The following is a 19,259-nucleotide window of genomic DNA, read 5'->3' on the forward strand; positions in this document are numbered from 1 at the left end:
GCTAGGATGTGTCTTCCTGAGAAGCTGGACATCTGCTGGGGGAACTGCTAACAGTGGGCTGCGCTGGACTAAGTTCTCAGTCTCTTCTTTACCTTCAGCCCAGTACAGAGGAGGCCAGGCAGCCAGCATTTAGGGTTGGAGTGCCTGACTATAAACACTGATTAGCCACCAGCCACCAGGCCTGGAGAAGAGTGAGGCAAAACCAGTCAGGTTTCCTGGAGCTGTGGGCTTCTGAGCATTGAGCAAAAGTCTGTCAGGCATCCAGACCACAAGTGCAGGAATTCAGCCAAGCAGCAGCTTAAGTTATGGACAGTGACCAAGCCGAGCCACTTCCAGAGCTTCTGTCAGACCAACAAGAGGCAGAACTGGGCTGCATTTTGCACAGTTCTCAGGATCCTTCACCACTCTAGTCACTGTTGAGGCCCTTTCATTCTTGCATTATTAAATCTCAGTTCCAGTCCTTGTGAGCATTGTTCTTAATCTTCCACCAGGGGGAGTGTGGGGACTAATGAGTTTTCAGACCTACCTAGAATACAAGGTCATGGAGGAACCAGAAATAAACTGAGCCCACAGCTGTGAGCTGGCCAACCTCTACTCCCTGGAAACATGGCTCCGCACCATTGCAGTGTGACACAATTTTATTAGAAGTTAGTGTTTACTTCTGTCACTTAGGGTAAGCAACCAAGGATTGCAGGTATGTAGTAAGACAGACATATTCTTTCACACCAGAACCTGTGCTACCCTTCAGGTAGACCAGTCACATCCATCCCAAGTTCAGCAGAGCCCGTTGCTGGTGTCTGTTAACAGCTCCCAGTTTGACCTTCATCCATACTTGTGTTTACTCCCCCTGGGCTGCTTGTAATCGAAAATTTCATCCTTCCAAGAGCCACTGTAGGAAGAGGACTGGGAAATCCCACAAACCCCTAAGCCACAGAGTCTAAGCAAGGAAGCACAATCACTTCAGTGTTAGTGTTTTTCTTAAACCAAGGAGATGTTTTCTGTCAAAGAGGATGAATGCCCAGCCCTGGACTCTTGCTGTGCTTCCTTAGGCCCAAGGACTAGACACCACTGATATGGATATCAAAGCACCAAGTAGAGGCTAAAGGGGATGAGGAGGTCAAGGAACAAACTGGAAATACGAGGATATGGATGTCAAAGCACCAAGTAGAGGCTAAAGGGGATGTGGAGGTCAAGGAACAAACCGGAAATACGCAGCAGGGAGCCAGGAATCTGAATATTAGAGGGCTTCTTGGGGACAGCTGAGAAAATAGTCAGTGGCCTCATGCTACAACATTCCAAAGTCTGGGAAAGCCTCAAAGCCAAAGCCTAAATTTGGCCAAAAAATGGATTGTCATCTCACTTCCAGTGAGATCTGGAAGAACTAATAGCTGCTGATCACCAAGGTGCCTGACCTGAGCATCTTAGAGCTATCTATACATTCAAGATTCACATCAAAGGCTTGATTACTTAGTCACATTTCTCCTGCTCCACTGTGTCATGTCAGGGCCTTGTGAGAGCCCAACCCTGGGCCTGGCATCTGCCCATAGGCTCTGAGAGGTGAGCTATGTGCAGCCATTTGGCAATTATAAAAGTGGTCAAAGGATGAAGCTGACAACCTCTATTCCTTCCTGAGCGCTGCTGCTGATGGCCACACACTTTGTCAGGCTTGCCAACAGCTCTCTCCAGTGACAACAGTCCTCTGGAAAGAATCCAGTTGAGAGGGCCAAGACCAGCAAAGAAGGGGAGGAAAACCAAAGCCCAGAGGAATAATTCACGTCTAGTCTAGACCTTGGTACCTCTATGATCAAGTGACCCAAAAGAAATTTGGGCCTTTAAAAAGGCTTAAGTTGCCCTGGTTACTGTGTATTTGGAGCCTCATCACTAAACAGAACCACCACCAGAGCCAGAACATAAACCAAACATGATGTCAGGAGCTGGGCAAAAGTATGACCAAGCCTGGGCCACATCTGTGGGCAGTGCTGGCAGCATGGGGCTCCAAGAGTTTGCTCCACAGTCTCCTGCTGCAGCTTGTGTTTCGGGCCTGCAGCACAGCTTTTGGCTTTATGGACTGTGGGGAGAGCATGTCTTAGAGCTGAGCACACCCAAGTATGAGACCCAAAGCAAACGATCGTGTTAGGTCTGAGTCAGTGATTTAGCCCTACAGGGGTGAGGTATCTTTTCCCATAGGGAGCTATTGAAACCACGGTCTCATCTTGGGCATCCTTCCCTGCTGGGTGTTCTTTGGGCTGGCCAGTCACACTGACAAAGCCAAAGCTAGTCAGTTCGCTTTTTTCTTGAGACAAAGTCTCTACATAGCCCAGGCTAGCCTGGAACTTTAACTACATAGCACAGACTGGTGTCAAACTTAATATCCTCCTGCCTCAGCCTTTGAGTGCTGGCATTATAGCATATGCCAGCACACCTAGCTACTAACTGCTTCTTTATCCCTTCCCTCAGATTCTGCAAGAGGGGATTAGTGTCAGAAAAAGCTTTGGGTCAAGGCAGAATAGGCTTCTGAATGACAGATATACAAAGTGCTTTAAAGAAGAGTCCTAGGGCATTGAAAAGGGTGGAGTGTGGGGGTTGGGTGGGGTGGGGAGGGATCTGTCTAGGTGGGGGCCTGGCATCCTGCAGGGGTAACAAATGCTTAGTCCTAGGTTGTCCCTCATCAGACTAGAAACTAGTCATTTCCTAGATACTTTGTGTGTGTGGCAGTACTGGGGATTGAACCCAGGGCCTCACTCATACTAGGTAAGTATTCTACCACTAAGCTATGCCACTAGCCCTCTTTTTAAAACTTTATATTGAGACAGAGTCTTGCTAAGTTGTCCAGGCTAGCCTATAACCTTTTATCCTACCTCAGCCTCTCCATAGCTGGGATTATAGGCAAGGCCACCATGCTAACATCTAGATTTAAAAACAACAACAACAACAAAAAAATCAGGCCATACCTATGCTTAAACATCTTAGGGAAAAAAAAAGGCTGCCCTTTCTGTTCAAAATTGGGTCCTTGCAGCACCAGAAGCCTCCTTTCCAGTAGAACAAAGCTGTTCCCATGGGCCTCAGCTGAGGAACTGAAGGAGCTCTTCAGCAGAGGAAAGGGGCACTCAGCCAAGGACCTGGGGAATGTTCTTGGCAGGAGGTGGAAGTCAGTGCACTCACCCTAGAGCAGAAGTAGCTCCCTGTCGGGCAGGAAGTGGGGTGGCATCTGATGGGGGAGGAGGACCAGGTAAGACAACGTGGCCTTTCCTCTGCTGGGCTCCCTGATCTCCCAAGCAGGGCCTGGCACCGCTACTTGCTAAAAAGCAGGCTCCCAGCTAGCAGGAGCAGCATAGGGTGGCCAATGGGGTGTGTTCCACAGGATAGCAGACATGGCTTCTTGTGCTCTGACTTCCTAAAGGTCCCATTAGTCTCGATGAGCAGACTGGTGGCCAAGTTGCCGGTCATCGTAAGTACTATAGCGCTTGACGTGAATGCGGCGGACACGGTCCCGCAGTTCAAAGGTATCCTCATCTTCACTGGGGGAAGCCTGGCTGCGGCTCCGACTTGTGGCCTCCAGCAAGGAATTGTCAGGGACTCGAGGGGTCTCATAGAGTAGGACATTGAGTGTCTCCTCATAGATTCGGGCCTCTGGGAATTCCACCTGGGGAGAAGGGAACAAGATGGAGTGAGGTTTCATTTCCCGAGGAAACAAGTTAGTGCTCTTGACCTTGTCTCTTCCATGAAGCCTCCTAACTTAGAAGTCAGGTAGCTGCCCAGCTAACAAAGGAAGCATCAGGGGATATGAGAATATAGATGAACACCCCCCCTGCATCCCACCCCACTCCACAACTGAAGATTAGTATCTTAGGTATGTGCAGGTACAATCAACTCCATGGGCAAGGTGCTAGGTCTCAGGCCTGAGCTTTCTGGGATGCAGTGTCTATGGGTGTAAAGTGATATCAATTGCTACTTTCTTTGTTTTTTTGTTTGGTTGGTTTTTTTGTTTGTTTTTGTTTTGTTTTGTTTTTTAGACAGGGTCTCCTTATGGCCCAAGCTGCCCCAGACTCAGAATCCTCCAGACACCTCAGCCTTCTGGGTACTGGGATTCCAGGTTTGCCTGCCGAGCTGAGCTAATACTTCTTGAGATTTGTCAGCATCAGAAGAAAGACATACATTCTTTAGCTCAGTGAATAACCTGACTAAACAACCAAACACATAAGAAAAAGCAGCTGCTTGGCCAGGCTGGGTGGTATCCATCTGTAATCCCTGCTACCTGGGATGCTGAGGCAGGAGGATGGAGAGTTTGAAGCCAGCCTACCTAGTGAAGTCCTGTCTCAATAAAGCAGTGGGAGCACAGAGATGATGGCGCAGATGGTAAATTAAAGGTGCTTGTCACCAATCCTGACGACCTGAGTTTGACCCCAGGACCCAAATGGTGGAACCTAAATGGAAAGAAGTCTCCAGGCTGTCCTGTCTGTCACCCACCCACACAGACAAATGGAGTAATAAAGAAGTCGCTCTGAGAAGCAGTTCCACTGCTTTTCTGATCCTGAAAGCCCACCCCTAGGATCAATGTGGAAGAAAGAGATCAGGACCCCAAAATGGTAGCAAATCTGTCACACTGAGCTCCTGTGCCTTCACCTCAAGTGGAGAGAATGGCTCCAGCTGGGCCCGTCTTACAGCTGGGGTGTGAGGGGGAGGGGAGTCACCGAAAGAGAGAGCACCTGGGAAGAAGACAGGCACTGCCGCCTCTGCTGTCCCTCAGACCCTGAATCCTGACTCTACTGTCACAGCTTAGCCCCATGTCACACCCCGCCCCACACACCCACTGCCCTTCCGACAGCCCTCAGCAGAGCACTCAGCCTGAGGCAGTGTGGCGGTCTGGGGCTAAGGTTCTTGGGTCTGGATGCTTGAACCCTTAATTCCCCTTCACTTCCCAGATAATCTGCCTGGTACTCCACCCAGTACAACTCTGCTGTCTCCAAGTATATACTCTAGGAAGACACCTGCTGGCCTCCGCAGAAGGGGAGGAGCTGAGAATGTAAACTGTCCCTACCAAGTAATTCACACAGCTGATTATAGTGGAGTATACCTGTAACCCTAGTACTACTGGGCTGAGGCAGGAGGAATGCCATGTGTTTGTGGCCAACCTACTAGCTTATATAGCAAGCTCCAGCCTGCGCTTCACTGACCCTGTTTCAACAAGAAAAAGTAAAAATGAAAGGTGACTTGTGTTCATCTGCACTGTGAGGTCATTCCATAGGCTGGCTGCAAGAGCAGTGTTGAAGTGGGAAGCCACACTAGACTGCTGTTTCTGAGTCGTACCTCTGCCATGTATTGGCTACACTCAGACTCTCATTCCCATGTCTGCAAGCAGGAGAACAGACCAGTGTGGTTGAAATGGCTCCTGCAGATCAGACAACTGAGAAGTGGTGGGGCTAGAACTGCAACTGAGTTGTGACAACCTCAGAGACCTGGTCCTTCCACGACCCAGAAAGTTCTTGCTGGCCAGTGGGCTTCTTTCTCAGCAGTGCTACCAGTTTCTGACCATCCCCAACCTCTTCGTTCTGGCGCTCTCCTACCTGGCACCATCACACCATGTTTGGGAAAGTCCATGTGGCCCTTGGGTTGCTGTGGGAAGGGTGCACTGGGGCAAGACCAGTTCTCCACCCTGGAGTCTGTGTAATCTGTCCCCACAGGGGAAAGCCCATACCTTGGTCTGCTTCTTCTCGGTGGCGTACACGATGGAGGTGCAGCACACCTCTGCCAGCTTACGACCCTGGCCATAGAAAGACCAGCAGCAGATTTCATCACCAATGACGTCCTTGATGAAGAGCACGCGGCCATTGAAGCGCAAGGACAGCTTGTCAAACAGTTCAATGTTTTTCAGCAGGTGATCATCAGAGTTGCTGAAAAACCCCAAGGGCCAGCAGGCCTGGAATGAGGTTCCAGCACAATGGAGGGCTGGTGGGATGGGCTGGGTTCTCCCCCCCCCCCACTCCCCCTACCATGCTAAAATGAAGACAAGACAGAGGCAGAAAGGAACTTGTAGGACTGAGGCCTGTGAGAGAGAAGGGTGGAACTGGCCCTCATATATAGAAAGAGCACTGAGGGGAAGTGGTGACCCCTCCCTAAGCCTGGAAGAAGGGGTCCCTCACTGCTCCATAGGAGACAGTGTTCTTTTGCTGTGGGGTGGGTGATGCAGTGTCCACAGGGGACCACGAGAGCCTAGAGCCAAGCCGGGGTCTATCTAACCCAGCCATGGCCTGTCAGGAGGACACAGTGAGGGGCACAGGCTTCAGGAGGACTTGGTTTATGACTTCCTAGCACCCCGCTTCACCCACCAAGACAATGGGGATGGAAATCCCTGACGTGCTCCTGATATGACACATTACAGGCATGCTTCACATTTTACCATCTACATCCCAACCAGGCTATGTAACAAATCCCCAGTGCCTCTGTCCTGAGTCCCCTTCTATTTCTGTTCATTGCCCTCAGCAAAGGTGGTTTCAACACCCAGCTCCGTGTTATGTGTGTCGGAAATCTGAATTCCCTTGGGCCTACTGCCCAGAACCGGCTGGCTGCTCAGCCCTTAGGCTGCTTCTGCCACCCTCGCCAGGGCCCTCACAGAGAGGCCCGCCGTACCTGGTGTATGAGTACTTGTTATTGCTCCTGTTGTACAGCAGCTTCACCACAGGCTGTGAGGGAAGAAAGAGTAAGGGCTAGGCCAGGAGCCTGGTGTCCCCAGGCCGAGGCCCTCAGAGTGCCCCGTACCTTTGTGGAAGATTCGATGAGTCTGTCCTCCTCTCTCAGGGATGTGATGATGGGGATGTTGCACACAGGCTGGTAGGAGTCTTTCTTGTCCTGGGTGACACACAGAGCAGAAAGCTGCCTTTAGGATCTAATGCTGGCCAGGTCCCTCCCCAGGCCTTCGGCCACAGTCACCCCTGCCTGGTAAGGAGGTAGACAGATCATGACATTCTTGGTAATAGATACTGCCAGCCAGTAAGCAGATCCCCACTGCAGAAAATCTGAAGCTCAGCTATCTAAGCGAATGAACTAGAGGCATAGCCTGCTTGTGCTGCCATGCATGAATACTTAGCAGCAGTTTGCTGGGCCTGGGCAGCACCTCACTATTCTAGCTGAATTTGGACTCATCAACCTCATTTCCAACACAGCTTTCCAGGAGCCAAACCTAATGTCCCCAGAAGGACAAGTCCCAGCCTCATTAAGCCACCAAGTTCTTCCTGTACCTGCAGTGCAGTCTGGCACATGTTCACTAGCCCTTGAATGAGGTAATATTTTGCTTCAGCCATCAATTCCTGGATCTCTTGCCGGTTTTGAGGGAGGGTGATGGTGTCATCTCGGAGGTAATTCAAGATGGTGCCAAAGTGCTTTCCACATCTGTCTATGAGGATCCAGCCTAGAGATTTAGAGGGATCCCACAGGATTACTGTTAGCCTCCAGCTGTGTCTGATGCAGGCAGAGGCCACCTGAGAGAGGCAGGCAGGCAGGCAGGGAGTAGCATGCAAGGAAAGGCGCTACATGAGAGTGCAGAGCCGAGGCCAGGGGTGCACAGAGACCGAGGCCTCAGGAACTCCTGTGTCCCTGAGAAGATACAGGTCTTCAAGGCTCTGTGGAGGACTGGATGTCTAAGCTTGGGGGTACTCAGGTCACCCAGGTAATACAGAAATCACCAGTCTGCTTACCTTTTGCCCACTGCCCAGGCTGTACTGTGTTTATAACAAGCTTACTCATTTGGATATATATGTCAGCTTTTGTGTGTGTGTGTGTGTGTGTGTGTGTGTGTGTGTGTGTGTGTGTGTGTAGCCTTAGCTGTCCTGGAACTCACTCTGTAGACCAGGCTGGCCTTGAACTCACAGAGATACGCTTGCCTCTGCCTCCCGAGTGCTGGGATTAAAGGCATGTACCACCATGCCTGACCCATATGTCAGCTTTTGAAACAGGGTTTTGCTAAGTTATCTGGGTTAGCCTCAAATTTGAGATTGAACTGTGTCAACCTCCTGAGTGTTGGGATTACAAACATGTGCCAGCATTCCTGGATTCTATTTGAAAAAAAAAAATATTTTTTTTTTCTTGAGACAAAGTTTCTTATAGTCTAAGGCTGGCTTCAAATATGCTATGTAATGGAGGCTGGCTTCAAATTCCTGAGTCTCCTGTCCCCACCTCTAAGTGCTAGCATTACAGACGTGTGCCACCACACCCAGCCTGGATATTTTTTAAGTAAGAACTTTTTCCTCTAGATGATACATAAACATACAGCATTCTATGGAAAATTTCAAGGAATTTTGAAGCTCTGTTAAGACTTGTAAGAAATAAAGAGGAAAAGACACAGATTCTAGATCTATTGAGCTTAAGCCCTGCCCTGAAGTCACCTCAGGATGCCCCCTTCCTCCCCTCCCTTGCCCAGCATGCCCCGATATAATGGCTCACCTTCTTTGTCGGTCAGCACCTCCATGCGCCCACTGAACATGGCCTTGAGCATAGTGTCATGCCGAGTGAGGGCCCGGACTGTAGTGTAGTACAGGGAGCCGCCCACATTGAGCTGCACGTACTTGTTGCCCAGCCCGCCTCCCTTGAAGCCACTTATCTTGGGCTTGGCCCCTGAGGCTGGGCACAGACAGGTGTCCCCGGACATCTCCCGCTGCAGGTAGATCACCACACGGCAGGAGGTAGGCTTGGATGGCTCTGCCGTGGTGGAAGTAGTCACGAATGAGTGGCCCGCAGAGGCCAGGGCCTCATACTCTCAGTGCTGGAAGCAAGAGGCAGAGAGAACACGGAAGTCAGCAGAGTAGAGGTCACAAGGGAGGAGGGGACAGCAGTAGGAACTCTGATACAGTTTACTTCCCAGATAAGCCCATGCACTCCCAAGCAGAGGCTGAGTTCCTGGCTGTGCTGGTCAGTTTTCTGTCAACTTGACACAAGCTAAAGTCATCTGGGAAGAAAACCTTAACTGAGAAAAATGACTCTATCACATTGGCCTGGAGGCAAGCCTGCAGGGGCATTTTTTGGATTAATGATTGGTGGGGAGTGGGTAGTGCCATCCATCCCTGGGCAGGTGATCCTGGATGGTGTAAGAAAGCAGACTGAGCCGGGCGGTGGTGGCGCACGCCTTTAATGCCAGCATTCGGGAGGCAGAGGCAGGCGGGTCTCTGTGAGTTTGAGGCCAGCTTGGGCTACAGAGTGAGTTCCAGGACAGCTAAGGCTACACACACACACACACACACACACACACACACACACACACACACACACACAAAAGCTGACATATATATCCAAGCAGGCTGGGCAAGCCAGTAAACAGCATTCCTCTATGGGCTCCGCTTCAGTTCCTATCCTCAGGTTCCTGTCACCAGTTCCTTCCCCAACTTCCCTCAATGAAGAACTGTGACCTGGGACGTGTGAGCCAAATAAACTTTCCTTCCTGATCTGCTTTTGGTCACATGTTTTATCGCAGCAATAGAAAGCAAATTAGGATACTGGGTGACAGCAAGAATGACCCCTACGCTGTTCTCCCAGTACCAGGAGCCAGGTCTGGGAGCATAAACTCCCTCCAGGCTCAGCTCTGCTTTGAGTTGCAAAGAAAACCCTTAGAACTAAGAGCTAGATAAATAGATCACCCTGGGATCCACCATACTGACTTCAGAAAATGGTTTCCCAAGACTCCCAGAACTCCAGACTTCTAGACTAACCAACTGGGGATCTAGCCAGCCTGGGAGTTTCCCAGGAGCCAGAAGGACAGGATGCATTTCCTGTCTCAGGAGTAGCCCGCTCCAGGACTCAGGTTAGCACCAGCCAAAGAAAGCCTGGATCTAGGAAGAACATGAGTATGGTTCTAAGAGAGGTTGGAGAGGGCCAGCTTTGGAGACAGCCAGCCCAGGAGCTTGGCAGGGGTTACCTGAGCTCCCATGGGGTTTCTTGACCTTCCCCTTTCTTGGCATCAGTCTTGCCCCAAGTTCCTGTAATTGTCACCATTTTTTCAAGGCAGAACACAGGATGGCTCTTTTGCTGCTTTTTCCTGAGGGCCCTATCTCTCTTCTTTTCCTTCCCACCAAGAATGGGGAGAAAAGACATGATGATAATACTAAAAATGATTAAGGAATGTAGAAAGTAAAACTAACAATTCAGAAACCAAAGAAATGATTAAAGGAAAAGTTGGTTCGATCTCTTGGCTTGCATTATGGTTTTGTTGTTGTTACTAATATTCTAAGAGCCACCATGTGGTTGCTCAGAATTGAACCCAGGTCCTCTGGAAGAGCAGCCAGTGCTCTTAACTGCTGAGCCATCTCTCCAGCCCTATATTCTAAATTCTAAACCCGTAAACTCTGAATTAAAAAGAAAAAAAAAAAGATTGAGTCCTAGAGTATGGTGATACCTGCCTTTAATCCCAGCACTGGGAAGCAGAGGCAGGAGGCTTTCTGTGAGTTCTAGGCCAGTCTCAGGTCTACAGAGAGAGTTCTAGGACAGCCAGGACTACAAACAGAGAGACCTTGTCTCAACAGCAAACAAACAAACAAGGGCTGGAGAGATGGCTCAGAGGTTAAGAGCCCCAACTGCTCTTCCAGAGGTCCTGAGTTCAATTCCCAGCAACCACATGGTGGCTCACAACCATCTGTAATGAGATCTGGCGCCCTCTTCTGGCATGCAGGCAGAACACTGTACAATAAATAAATCTTAAAACAAACCAACAACCTGAATGGGTACAGACTTACTGTGGTTACCATTCCCTAAACATCACAGTGTAACAACTATTTGTATACATACAATAATATCCATTCACCAAAGAAGAAGTATCATAGCTAAACTCACTGCATGTTTAGTATGTGGCAGGGAATATTCTAGGCATTGGGTATATATTTTATCTCACTTAATAAAGTTGTCATTTCTTATGCTCCTACTGTGTGTCAGACACTGGAAATAGAAAAGAACAAATACAAAAGAGTTCTGCCCTCATGGAACTTACACTCTACTAGAAGAAGACAGACTAGCTGGACATAACGGCACATGCCTTTAATCCTAGTACTTAGAAGTTCCAGGCTAGCCTGGCATATGTAGTGAGTTCCAGGGCAGCCAAGGCTATGCAGAGAAACCTTGTCTCAAACAAAAACAAAAACACAAACTAGAAGACAGAGTGTAAACAAGGAACAAAGAAGCAGACAGTTATACAGGCGATTGATGTAACTGAAAATACCAGAATGACCTGAGAATTATCAGGCTGAGGCTTGAGACCAAGGGAAGATGGCATTTCAGCTAAGGTCGGACAGTGTATTCTAGACAGCAAGTGCAACGCTCCTGTTTGAAACAAGGTTTAGAGGCAGAAGAGATGGCTCAGTGGTAAGAACATGTACTCCCCTTGCAGAAGACCCAGGTACAGTTCCCAGCACCCACATCAACGGGCTCACAATAATCAAACTCCTGTTCCAGGGGATCTGACACCCTCTTCTGGCCTTTGCTGCACATGGTATACATATGTACACTCAGGCACACACATGCACACTTAGATTTTTTAAAAATGTAACAAGTTTTATGGGGCTGGAGAGATGGATCAGCAGTTAAGAGCACTGGCTGCCTCCCAGACACCTACGTTCAAGTCATAGCACACATACAGTGGCTCACAATGGTCTATAACTCCAGTTCTAGGGGATCCGATGGCCTTTTCTGGTCTTTGTGGGCACCAGGCACAACATGCAGGCAAAACCACCACACACACAAATTGCTGAAAAGGAACAAGTTTTAGGAAGAGTGGGGACATGGTAGCTGGTAGACAGGAAGAAGGGGAAGGTGGTCTGATAGAGAGCCAGAGAAAGCCAGCACTACGTGATCATGAAGAACTGACTGGAAGGCTTTAAGCAGGGGAGTGATATGATCTAATTTTATAGTCTCCATGGACAACTGGATGCTGTGTAGGACTGCAAAGGTGCATGAGAGGAAGTGGAAAGAACAGAGAAAGCAGTGGTCTAGGCAAGAGATGATGAAGGCATGGGTCACAGAAGCAAGGCTAGAGACAGAAACACAAACCCCCAAAGTGGGATCGACCTCTTTAAATCCCAGAACACTCAGTGGATTACTGTTAGCCTCATGCCTTACAGGTGAAACCCAGACTGCTGTTCCTCAAACAAGAATGGCACATTTTTAAGTATTCAATATATATCAGCTTGTTAGACTAAAACTGTTCCTGAAAAGATCTAGTTATGTCCCTGGAATGGTCGGGGTGGGGTGGGGTGTTGTCTGGGAAAGGCTAGGGTGGTGCTGTGTGAAGTAACACATCCTTTTGGTGGCTTATTTGCTTCGTTGATGGAATACGCATGAAATAAGCCCCAGGAGACTGATAGTAAGTAACACGAGAATGCTAGAATGGTGAGCAATTGCCCTACCTCAAAGGAAAAAAGTCGACCCTAAACAAGTTTTAGCAAGTTCCTCACACATTTTGTGTCCAATCCCTATTTCCCCAGAATCAAAGGAAGCACACATATACACGTTCTACCAAATCAAAGAAACTCAATGACTAGGCTTGCCAACAGAGGAAATCAAATCCGGAGCTAATCTATTCTTTTCCTACAAAGCAGCCACTTTGAGTCCTGGGTGACGTCAGATCAGATTCCACCAGACCAATGAGTTCCAAGAGTCCAGTGGCAGGTGACGCCCTAGAAAGAAATTTCTGAGAGGATGAAGTTTCCACCAATAGCCTCGGTGCTCTTCCCTCTGGACTTCGCCTATGGATCTGAGTAGTCCTGAGGCTAGGGACCTACACGTGTCTCTAAGGGAACCTCATGGGAAGCAAAACCGAACAAAGGGCAAAAGATCGCGGTGGTTAAAGACGGGGTCCTAAAGGAAGGACACGATGGACAGCCAGAGGGTGGGAAGGCTGATTTTGGCTAAAAAGGTCAGAAATCGTGGGAGCGACTCTTAGGCTTCACCCAAAGGGTCCTCCGTGGAAATGAAGAGATATCCCACCTCTCTCCCGCCACACCCCTCCTCTTCTGAGAAACTGAGATCCGCGGTGCCACCCATCCCCAGGAGAGGACCTGAACTCTATCCCCGCGCGCCGTCCCGTGCCTTTTGCCCAGGACCCGGCAGAGCCTGTCCTTTCCCTCTGCACTCAAAAACGTCTGGCTCTCACCGTCCGCGGGGGCGCCTCTCCTCTCAGCCGAGTGGCGAGCGGACTCCGTGCTGCCTCTGGCCTGTGGCTGCCTGCAATCTCAGCTGTGAGCTCACATCCTGCGCCCGCCGACTCCGGAGCTACGGCCCAGCCCTTACGGCTCGAGAAACATTACTACAAGGCCCGGCATGCACAGCGCGCGAGCAAGGTGGTGGAGTCGGGCATCCGCTGAGGTTTGGCCTCTTTCCGCTTCCGGGTGTGAGCGCAAATCTACTTCCGACGGCTTCCGGCGCAAAGGCTTCTGGGTCTCGTAGGCAGTTACCGCTCCGCTCGGGTTGCCTCTATTTCCCAGCGGGCACTGCGGGGTGGGCGGATGCTAGTGGTTCTGGTGTCCGGGGTGACGTGTAGCTAGTAGGTCCTGTATCCGTGGCAGCGCCCAGTTGCGGTTCCCGGAGAGAACTTTGCACTGACAGTCATCTGGGCCGCAGCGCGCCGCTGAGGCGGGTCGGCAGGTACGTCGTGATCTGAGGTCGGGGGACGTGGTAGACTTGGGACTAGAGGAGGCCGACGTGGCCCCGCGCTGAGACTTGGCAAGCCCAGGCCGAAAGCGGCGGTTTCCCACCATTTGTAGAGAGCAGGTTTACACCCAGCTCAGCCCTAGAGCGCGGCTCCCTGTGATCTCACCGGGAAACCGAGGCTCGGACATTGCAGGAGGGTAACGTAGTAAAGACAGCCACGTCCTTTGCCCAGTGCTTCCTGACCGTGCCAGCGCCTTCTCCACACCCCACAGCCGCAACTGTTCTTAGTGCCTGCGGATCAGGGAGAGCCAGGGCGCGTAGAGCCAGTTACTGCCCTCATGCTTAGGAAACTTAGTCCTCGGTCCCCGGGACATGTTTGCGGTGGAAGCTGGGGGTGAGGTGGGGGTCTGTTAGTCCCCTGTGAACCATTTCACTGCAGCTCTCTTTCTTACCCATCTCATTAAACTGTCCTTTCCGGCCATACACTCGGTCCAATCCAGATTCATGGCAATCGTGTTTGGCTCTTTTCTCCACTCATCTCCAAACTGCTGCATTAAGCAATCTATTACTAAATTCTGTCGACTCAGAAAACATTTCAGCTCTGAATTCGTCTTCAGCTTCAAGTCTTTTCTTCTGTTACAGCCTACTATTTCCACATTGATTCATTCCGCAAACATTAACAGAGTGCCGCTTACCTGCAGGCAACCTGCTTAGATGCTAGGCTCACAGTGAAGAGTCTGGTAGGTGTGCCTCTGTGCCGCTGTTCCCTGTTTCCACTGGTTGGCCGAGGCAGTGAGTGATCTTTCCAAACCTGGTCGATGAGCACTGCTGGAATCCACTACCAGCTGTTACACCATTATAAAAACCCAAGTTCATTCCTGGGACTTTCCCAGCATTTAACACCCACTCTAGTGTTAAATCGACCCTTGTCGTTTTGATCACAACAGCCTTTGTGTCAAATTCTAGCTTCGGAATCTTCCCATGTGCTTTTCCCTCTGCCCAGAATGTCTCTCTCCCACCTTCTCTTAGAAGATTTTTTTTTGCACATGTTTAGGTCTCCTGTTATTTTTTCTGAAGGCTTTTGTTAACCTCCCTCTGCCCATTGAGTTATGGTCTCCTGCAGCGGCTTCACAGAGTACTGAGCACGGTTCCTCATATTTTTTTTGTTTTTGTTTTTTTTTTTTTGTTTTTGTTTTTCGAGACAGTGTTTTTCTGTGTAGCTTTGCACCTTTCCTGGAACTCACTCTGTAGTCCAAGCTGGCCTCGAACTCACAGAGATCCGCCTGCCTCTGCCTCCCGAGTGCTGGGATTAAAGGCGTGTGCCACCGCCGCCCGGTTCCTCATATTCTTATCACTGTTTGTGGTTATTTGCTTCCTGTCTGTCCAGAGACATTGCCTTCACTCTGTCCTTGGAGCAGGGATTCCACAGTTTTTTGAGTAAATGCATGCAAACTCAGAAGGTGGTAGAAGTTCGAATAGGTGTGTGCATCCTCATATGAACTTTCCTATAGCACCTGGTCCAGTTAATCCCGGTAACTCTTAAGTACCCAAACTGTTCATCCAAAGAGAACAACACAAGAAGACAGTTTTTGTTTTTTGTTTTGGTGTGTGTGTGTGTGTGTGTGTGTGTGTTTGCTTTTTTGAGACAGAGTCTTAAGTAGCATAGGATAACCTGGAACTTAGTATATAACCCACGTTGCTCCTAAATTTGTGTCTGTGGTCCTCTGGCACAAGTGCTAGGATTAGAGTCGTGCATGACCATAGCTGGCTTTCAACTCGAAATTTTTAATTCACCCAGATTTTTTATTTTTATTATTTGTGTGTGTGTGTGTGTGTGTGTGTGTGTGTGTGTGTGTGTGTGTGTGTGGCATGTCAGTGCATGTGTTTGAAAAGCTTTTTGGGGTACATAAATGGGGATTTATAACTGTGCTTATGGCTCACAGCTTAGGCCAGATGCAACCAAGTGAATTGCTGTTTTCATTTTTTTCTCCTGTTGGCTTAGTGATATTTCTGTAAAATCACTTAATGCGATAGTTTTTCAGGTTTACATGTCTGTTTTCCTCCAGCTAAACTGTGCTGCTCCAGGGCAGGCACCATGTTGCATTCATCTTTACACCCAGCATCTAGCAGTGTTGGCATGTAGTAGGCACTCGAGCAATGTGTGTTGAATGAGCGATGCCTGTGACAAGCAACTGGACTTTCCTCTTTCCTGACCCTTGCTCCTGTGCCATACCTCCTGACTCCCACTGTCACCCCTTCAGAGCAGGACTTCTCTAGGGAGCCTCAAGGGAAACAGGTGAGGCTGAGGTGGAGGCAGAGGGAATGGGGAGTGTGAGGAGGCTTGACATTGGTATCTGGGGACTGGAGTGGGCTGAGGTAGAGCCTGGATTATCTTGGGTGTCTGGGATGAAATTCAGGTTGGGGCTGATTTCTTTGCAGCTATGGCCAAGGATATCTTGGGAGAAGCAGGACTGCACTTTGATGAGCTGAACAAGCTTCGGGTGTTGGACCCAGAAGTTACCCAGCAGACCATAGAGCTCAAGGAAGAGTGTAAGGATTTTGTGGATAGTGAGTATCATTTGGAGACACGGTGCCATTCTGCTTGGGCAAATTCATTACCCCACCTTGACCGTCACTCTTGTTCTGCAGAACGGAGTTGCTTGCTACCTGGATTAAGCCTGGTTCCTGGATTCCCATGCATACCCAACCTTCTCTGCTTGCCCTCTTAGGCTGCTATGGAGTCCCACATTTAGTCCCAAGCAACGCATTGGACTGGGGGAGAGGGGGTGGGTGGTTTTAGATGAACAACCTTAAAATTCATGATAGAGAATTAACTGGAGGTGGGAAATGGAATTATATATTCTGATTTGATTTCTTGGTACAGTAGTCTTCGTGGCAGGATCTGTGTTATTTGGAGTTAGAGGTGGTAACTGAGGTCTCCAGGAGCAGCTCAGCACAGTGGTGACCTTTGAGCTACAGATCTCTAAGAGGTCCCTTTCCTAGCTGCTAAGCCAGCCCAGTGCCAGTGGAAAAAGCCAGATTAAGCTGGAACAAGGGGGTTTCTTTCCTTTTTTTGAGGGTCTTACTACGTATGTTGTGTATTGGCCTCGAACTCATGATTCTCCTAACTCAGCCTCCCTAGTGCTGGGGTTTCAGGCCTGAAGCAAGAGATTTATGGGCCATGGTTTTGTGACAGGTTTCATAGTATCTGTTCCCACTTTAATGGTTGCTGTGTGCTGTGGCCCACTTCTCTGGCCTAGTTTCTTAAAATGAAATAGGATTCCAGCATATCAAGAGCATTGGAAAAAGTGAATGGGAAATGGGGCACCTAAATGATGTGAACTTTCTACCAGCCTGGTTACAGGTGGGGATTCTCACACCACCTTTTATTGAAACCCTGTGTTGAGTCTTTGGCCAGTCCAGAGGCTACACTTGTGTCCTGAGAGTCCTTTCTGGGAGAGGCAGCATTGGGTCCACCCTGGAGCTCATGCTCAAAGTCTAGCTCTGGTACTGGTCCCTCTTCTCTAGGGTAGACCAAATGGTGGCAGGCTTAGGTTAGGAGGCACCAGGCTGCTGTAACACAGAAGGGCACTTAGCTCTGCCCTCCCTCCTTCAAAGGAACGCTAATGAGAATGTATTGTTCTTTCCCTCAAAGAAATTGGCCAGTTTCAGAAAATAGTTGGTGGTCTGATTGAGCTTGTGGATCAGCTCGCAAAAGAAGCGGAGAACGAGAAGATGAAGGTAAGATCAGCAGTTGGCCTTGGCCAGGAACCCTGCAGGCCTCGTCTTTATTATAGGGTTGGTCGGCTCATTTATTTAACACAGGCATTAACAGATGTTTAAAAGACTGATTTCATGTGGATGAATGTTTGTCTGCATGAATGTCTGTGCACATACATGTGCTTGTCTAAAAGCCAGAAGGTATCAGATCCTCTGGAACTAGAATTGGAAATGTTTGGTTATGGTTGCTGTGAGTGCTGGTAATTGAACCTAGGTCCTCTGCAAACACAGCTAGGGCTTTTAATGACCGAACCATTTTTCCAGTCCCCAAATTTTTAGATTGATTTATGTGCCTACATAAATCAAGCTGTGATTGTTTTGCCTACATGTATGTATGTATACTGTGTGTGCCTGGTGTCTATGCCCTTGGAGGTCAGAGAGGGTGCTGGATACCCTGGAACTGAAGTTATAGATACTTGTGAGCCGCCACGTGGTGCCTGCAGAACTGAACCTGGTTCCTCCCCCAGAGCAACCAGTGCTCCTAACCACCGAGTCCTCTCTCCAGCCTGGCCAGTACACACTTGTTACTCCTTTTCATCTTCATAGTAGTACTGGTGGGTGTTTACCCTCCTTTTATAAATGAAGACGTGAAAGATTGCCTGGTACAGATGACTTGGTAAAAGGCATCAGTGATGCCTCCCAATAGGCCACTGCATACACTTGCAGGCCAGACTACTTCCTCTTGCCATTTTTCACCAAGCACTTTGGGATCAGTGGGTTAATAGTCCTGACTAGCCATTAAAACCATGGGGCTCGGGTTGGGGATTTAGCTCAAAGGCCCTGGGTTCGATCCTCAGCTCAAAAAAAACCAACAACAACAAAAAAAACCATGGGGCTCCTCTCTTTCCCCCTCCCAAGTGGTCTCTCCCTCTTGGAGGACTTTTGAGTTTAAACCATGCCTTCTTTGGCAATGTTTCTTAGGCCATTGGTGCTCGGAACTTGCTCAAGTCCATAGCAAAGCAGAGGGAGGCCCAGCAGCAGCAACTGCAGGCACTGATAGCCGAAAAGAAAATGCAGCTGGAGAGGTAAGCACACCCTGAGCCAGCGACGCTCAGCTGCAGGCTCGGAGCTGCGGGCTCGGTTCCCTTCTCCGTCCGTCCATCCATCCGCCTGTCTTTCTGCATCAGTTCCCAGGGGGAGCATGTCACTGAGGATCTTGTAGACTACATGACATTTGATAAGAACAAGGTGGGGACTTGGTTAACTCCAGACCTCCCAGTCTGAGCACTGGCTCCTGTAACAAGGGCTGAGGCCACCTCCTGTGCCCTCCCTAGGGATGGAGGGTTCTCCTGGGTGGCTCTAAGTAGGGCTTTGCTTATTTCACACTCTCGCCTTGACTTCATAGCTCACCATTTCTTGCAACTGTTTAAAGCTCTATACTCTCAAAGAATTGTCTTGTTTTTATTTCATTCAGGGTGTCTAACAATTTTGTTTTTCAGGTATCGGGTTGAATATGAAGCTTTGTGTAAAGTAGAAGCAGAACAAAATGAATTTATTGACCAATTTATTTTTCAGAAATGAACTGAAATTTCCATTATTTATAGCAGGAAGGCAAAAAAGGACCCAAACAACCTCTGTACCATTCCAGTGACTTGACTGACGACCAAGTATGTCATGGCAGTGTAGAAGGAGGCAGTGTGGCCGTGTGGGTACCTCTGGGCAGCTGGGAAACAGTGCCCAGCACTGCTGGGCTGGGCAGCACAGGGCCTCACCTCTTGCAGTCTCAGCACAAACTAAGCAGCCTGTCAACTTGATCCTCTTTTTTGTTTTGTAAATTCAAAAGGCTCTCAATGAAAAGCAATAAATACCATTAGCAAATGGCGTGGTCTTTCTTCTCTGGTGCTGTGTGTGTGATAGCA

At 49.2% G+C, this 19,259-nt stretch overlaps 2 protein-coding genes across 3 annotated transcripts; one reads left to right on the plus strand and one right to left on the minus strand.

The window, feature by feature from the left end:
- Nucleotides 1–620: 620 nt before the first annotated feature.
- Nucleotides 621–13,336, minus strand: Tnfaip1 (TNF alpha induced protein 1). Its single transcript, XM_059271293.1, has 7 exons — nucleotides 13,124–13,336; nucleotides 8,437–8,755; nucleotides 7,236–7,405; nucleotides 6,757–6,846; nucleotides 6,628–6,680; nucleotides 5,696–5,891; nucleotides 621–3,643 (listed from the first exon to the last, which is right to left on the minus strand). The coding sequence occupies exons 2-7, from the start codon at nucleotides 8,639–8,641 to the stop codon at nucleotides 3,407–3,409; spliced, it is 951 nt and encodes a 316-aa protein (XP_059127276.1). The 5' UTR covers nucleotides 8,642–8,755; nucleotides 13,124–13,336; the 3' UTR covers nucleotides 621–3,406.
- A 120-nt stretch (nucleotides 13,337–13,456) lies between these two features.
- Nucleotides 13,457–19,218, plus strand: Ift20 (intraflagellar transport 20). Of its 2 annotated transcripts, XM_059271296.1 has the most exons (6): nucleotides 13,457–13,614; nucleotides 15,687–15,916; nucleotides 16,060–16,188; nucleotides 17,276–17,361; nucleotides 18,322–18,425; nucleotides 18,840–19,218. In XM_059271296.1, the coding sequence occupies exons 3-6, from the start codon at nucleotides 16,062–16,064 to the stop codon at nucleotides 18,919–18,921; spliced, it is 399 nt and encodes a 132-aa protein (XP_059127279.1). In that variant the 5' UTR covers nucleotides 13,457–13,614; nucleotides 15,687–15,916; nucleotides 16,060–16,061; the 3' UTR covers nucleotides 18,922–19,218. The 2 variants fall into 2 exon arrangements, with proteins under 2 accessions (XP_059127279.1, XP_059127278.1); XM_059271295.1 differs by lacking the exon at nucleotides 15,687–15,916 and having other exon boundaries at nucleotides 13,459–13,614.
- Nucleotides 19,219–19,259: the final 41 nt, after the last annotated feature.

This window comes from Peromyscus eremicus, chromosome 8a (genome assembly GCF_949786415.1).
Source record: "Peromyscus eremicus chromosome 8a, PerEre_H2_v1, whole genome shotgun sequence".
NCBI lineage: Eukaryota > Metazoa > Chordata > Mammalia > Rodentia > Cricetidae > Peromyscus > Peromyscus eremicus.

What these genes read in the sequence shown, in the direction of transcription:
- Tnfaip1 (XM_059271293.1), bottom strand. Translation starts at nt 8,641, where the DNA reads ATGTCCGGGGACACCTGTCTGTGCCCAGCCTCAGGGGCCAAGCCCAAG. An exon ending in GGTGCTGACCGACAAAGAAG is followed by an intron (nt 7,406 to 8,436) that starts GTGAGCCATTAT and finishes CTAAATCTCTAG; the next exon opens with GCTGGATCCTCATAGACAGA. An exon ending in CCGAGAAGAAGCAGACCAAG is followed by an intron (nt 3,644 to 5,695) that starts GTATGGGCTTTC and finishes CCTTCTCCCCAG; the next exon opens with GTGGAATTCCCAGAGGCCCG.
- Ift20 (XM_059271296.1), top strand. Translation starts at nt 16,062, where the DNA reads ATGGCCAAGGATATCTTGGGAGAAGCAGGACTGCACTTTGATGAGCTG. An exon ending in GTGTAAGGATTTTGTGGATA is followed by an intron (nt 16,189 to 17,275) that starts GTGAGTATCATT and finishes TTTCCCTCAAAG; the next exon opens with AAATTGGCCAGTTTCAGAAA. An exon ending in AAGAAAATGCAGCTGGAGAG is followed by an intron (nt 18,426 to 18,839) that starts GTAAGCACACCC and finishes TTTGTTTTTCAG; the next exon opens with GTATCGGGTTGAATATGAAG.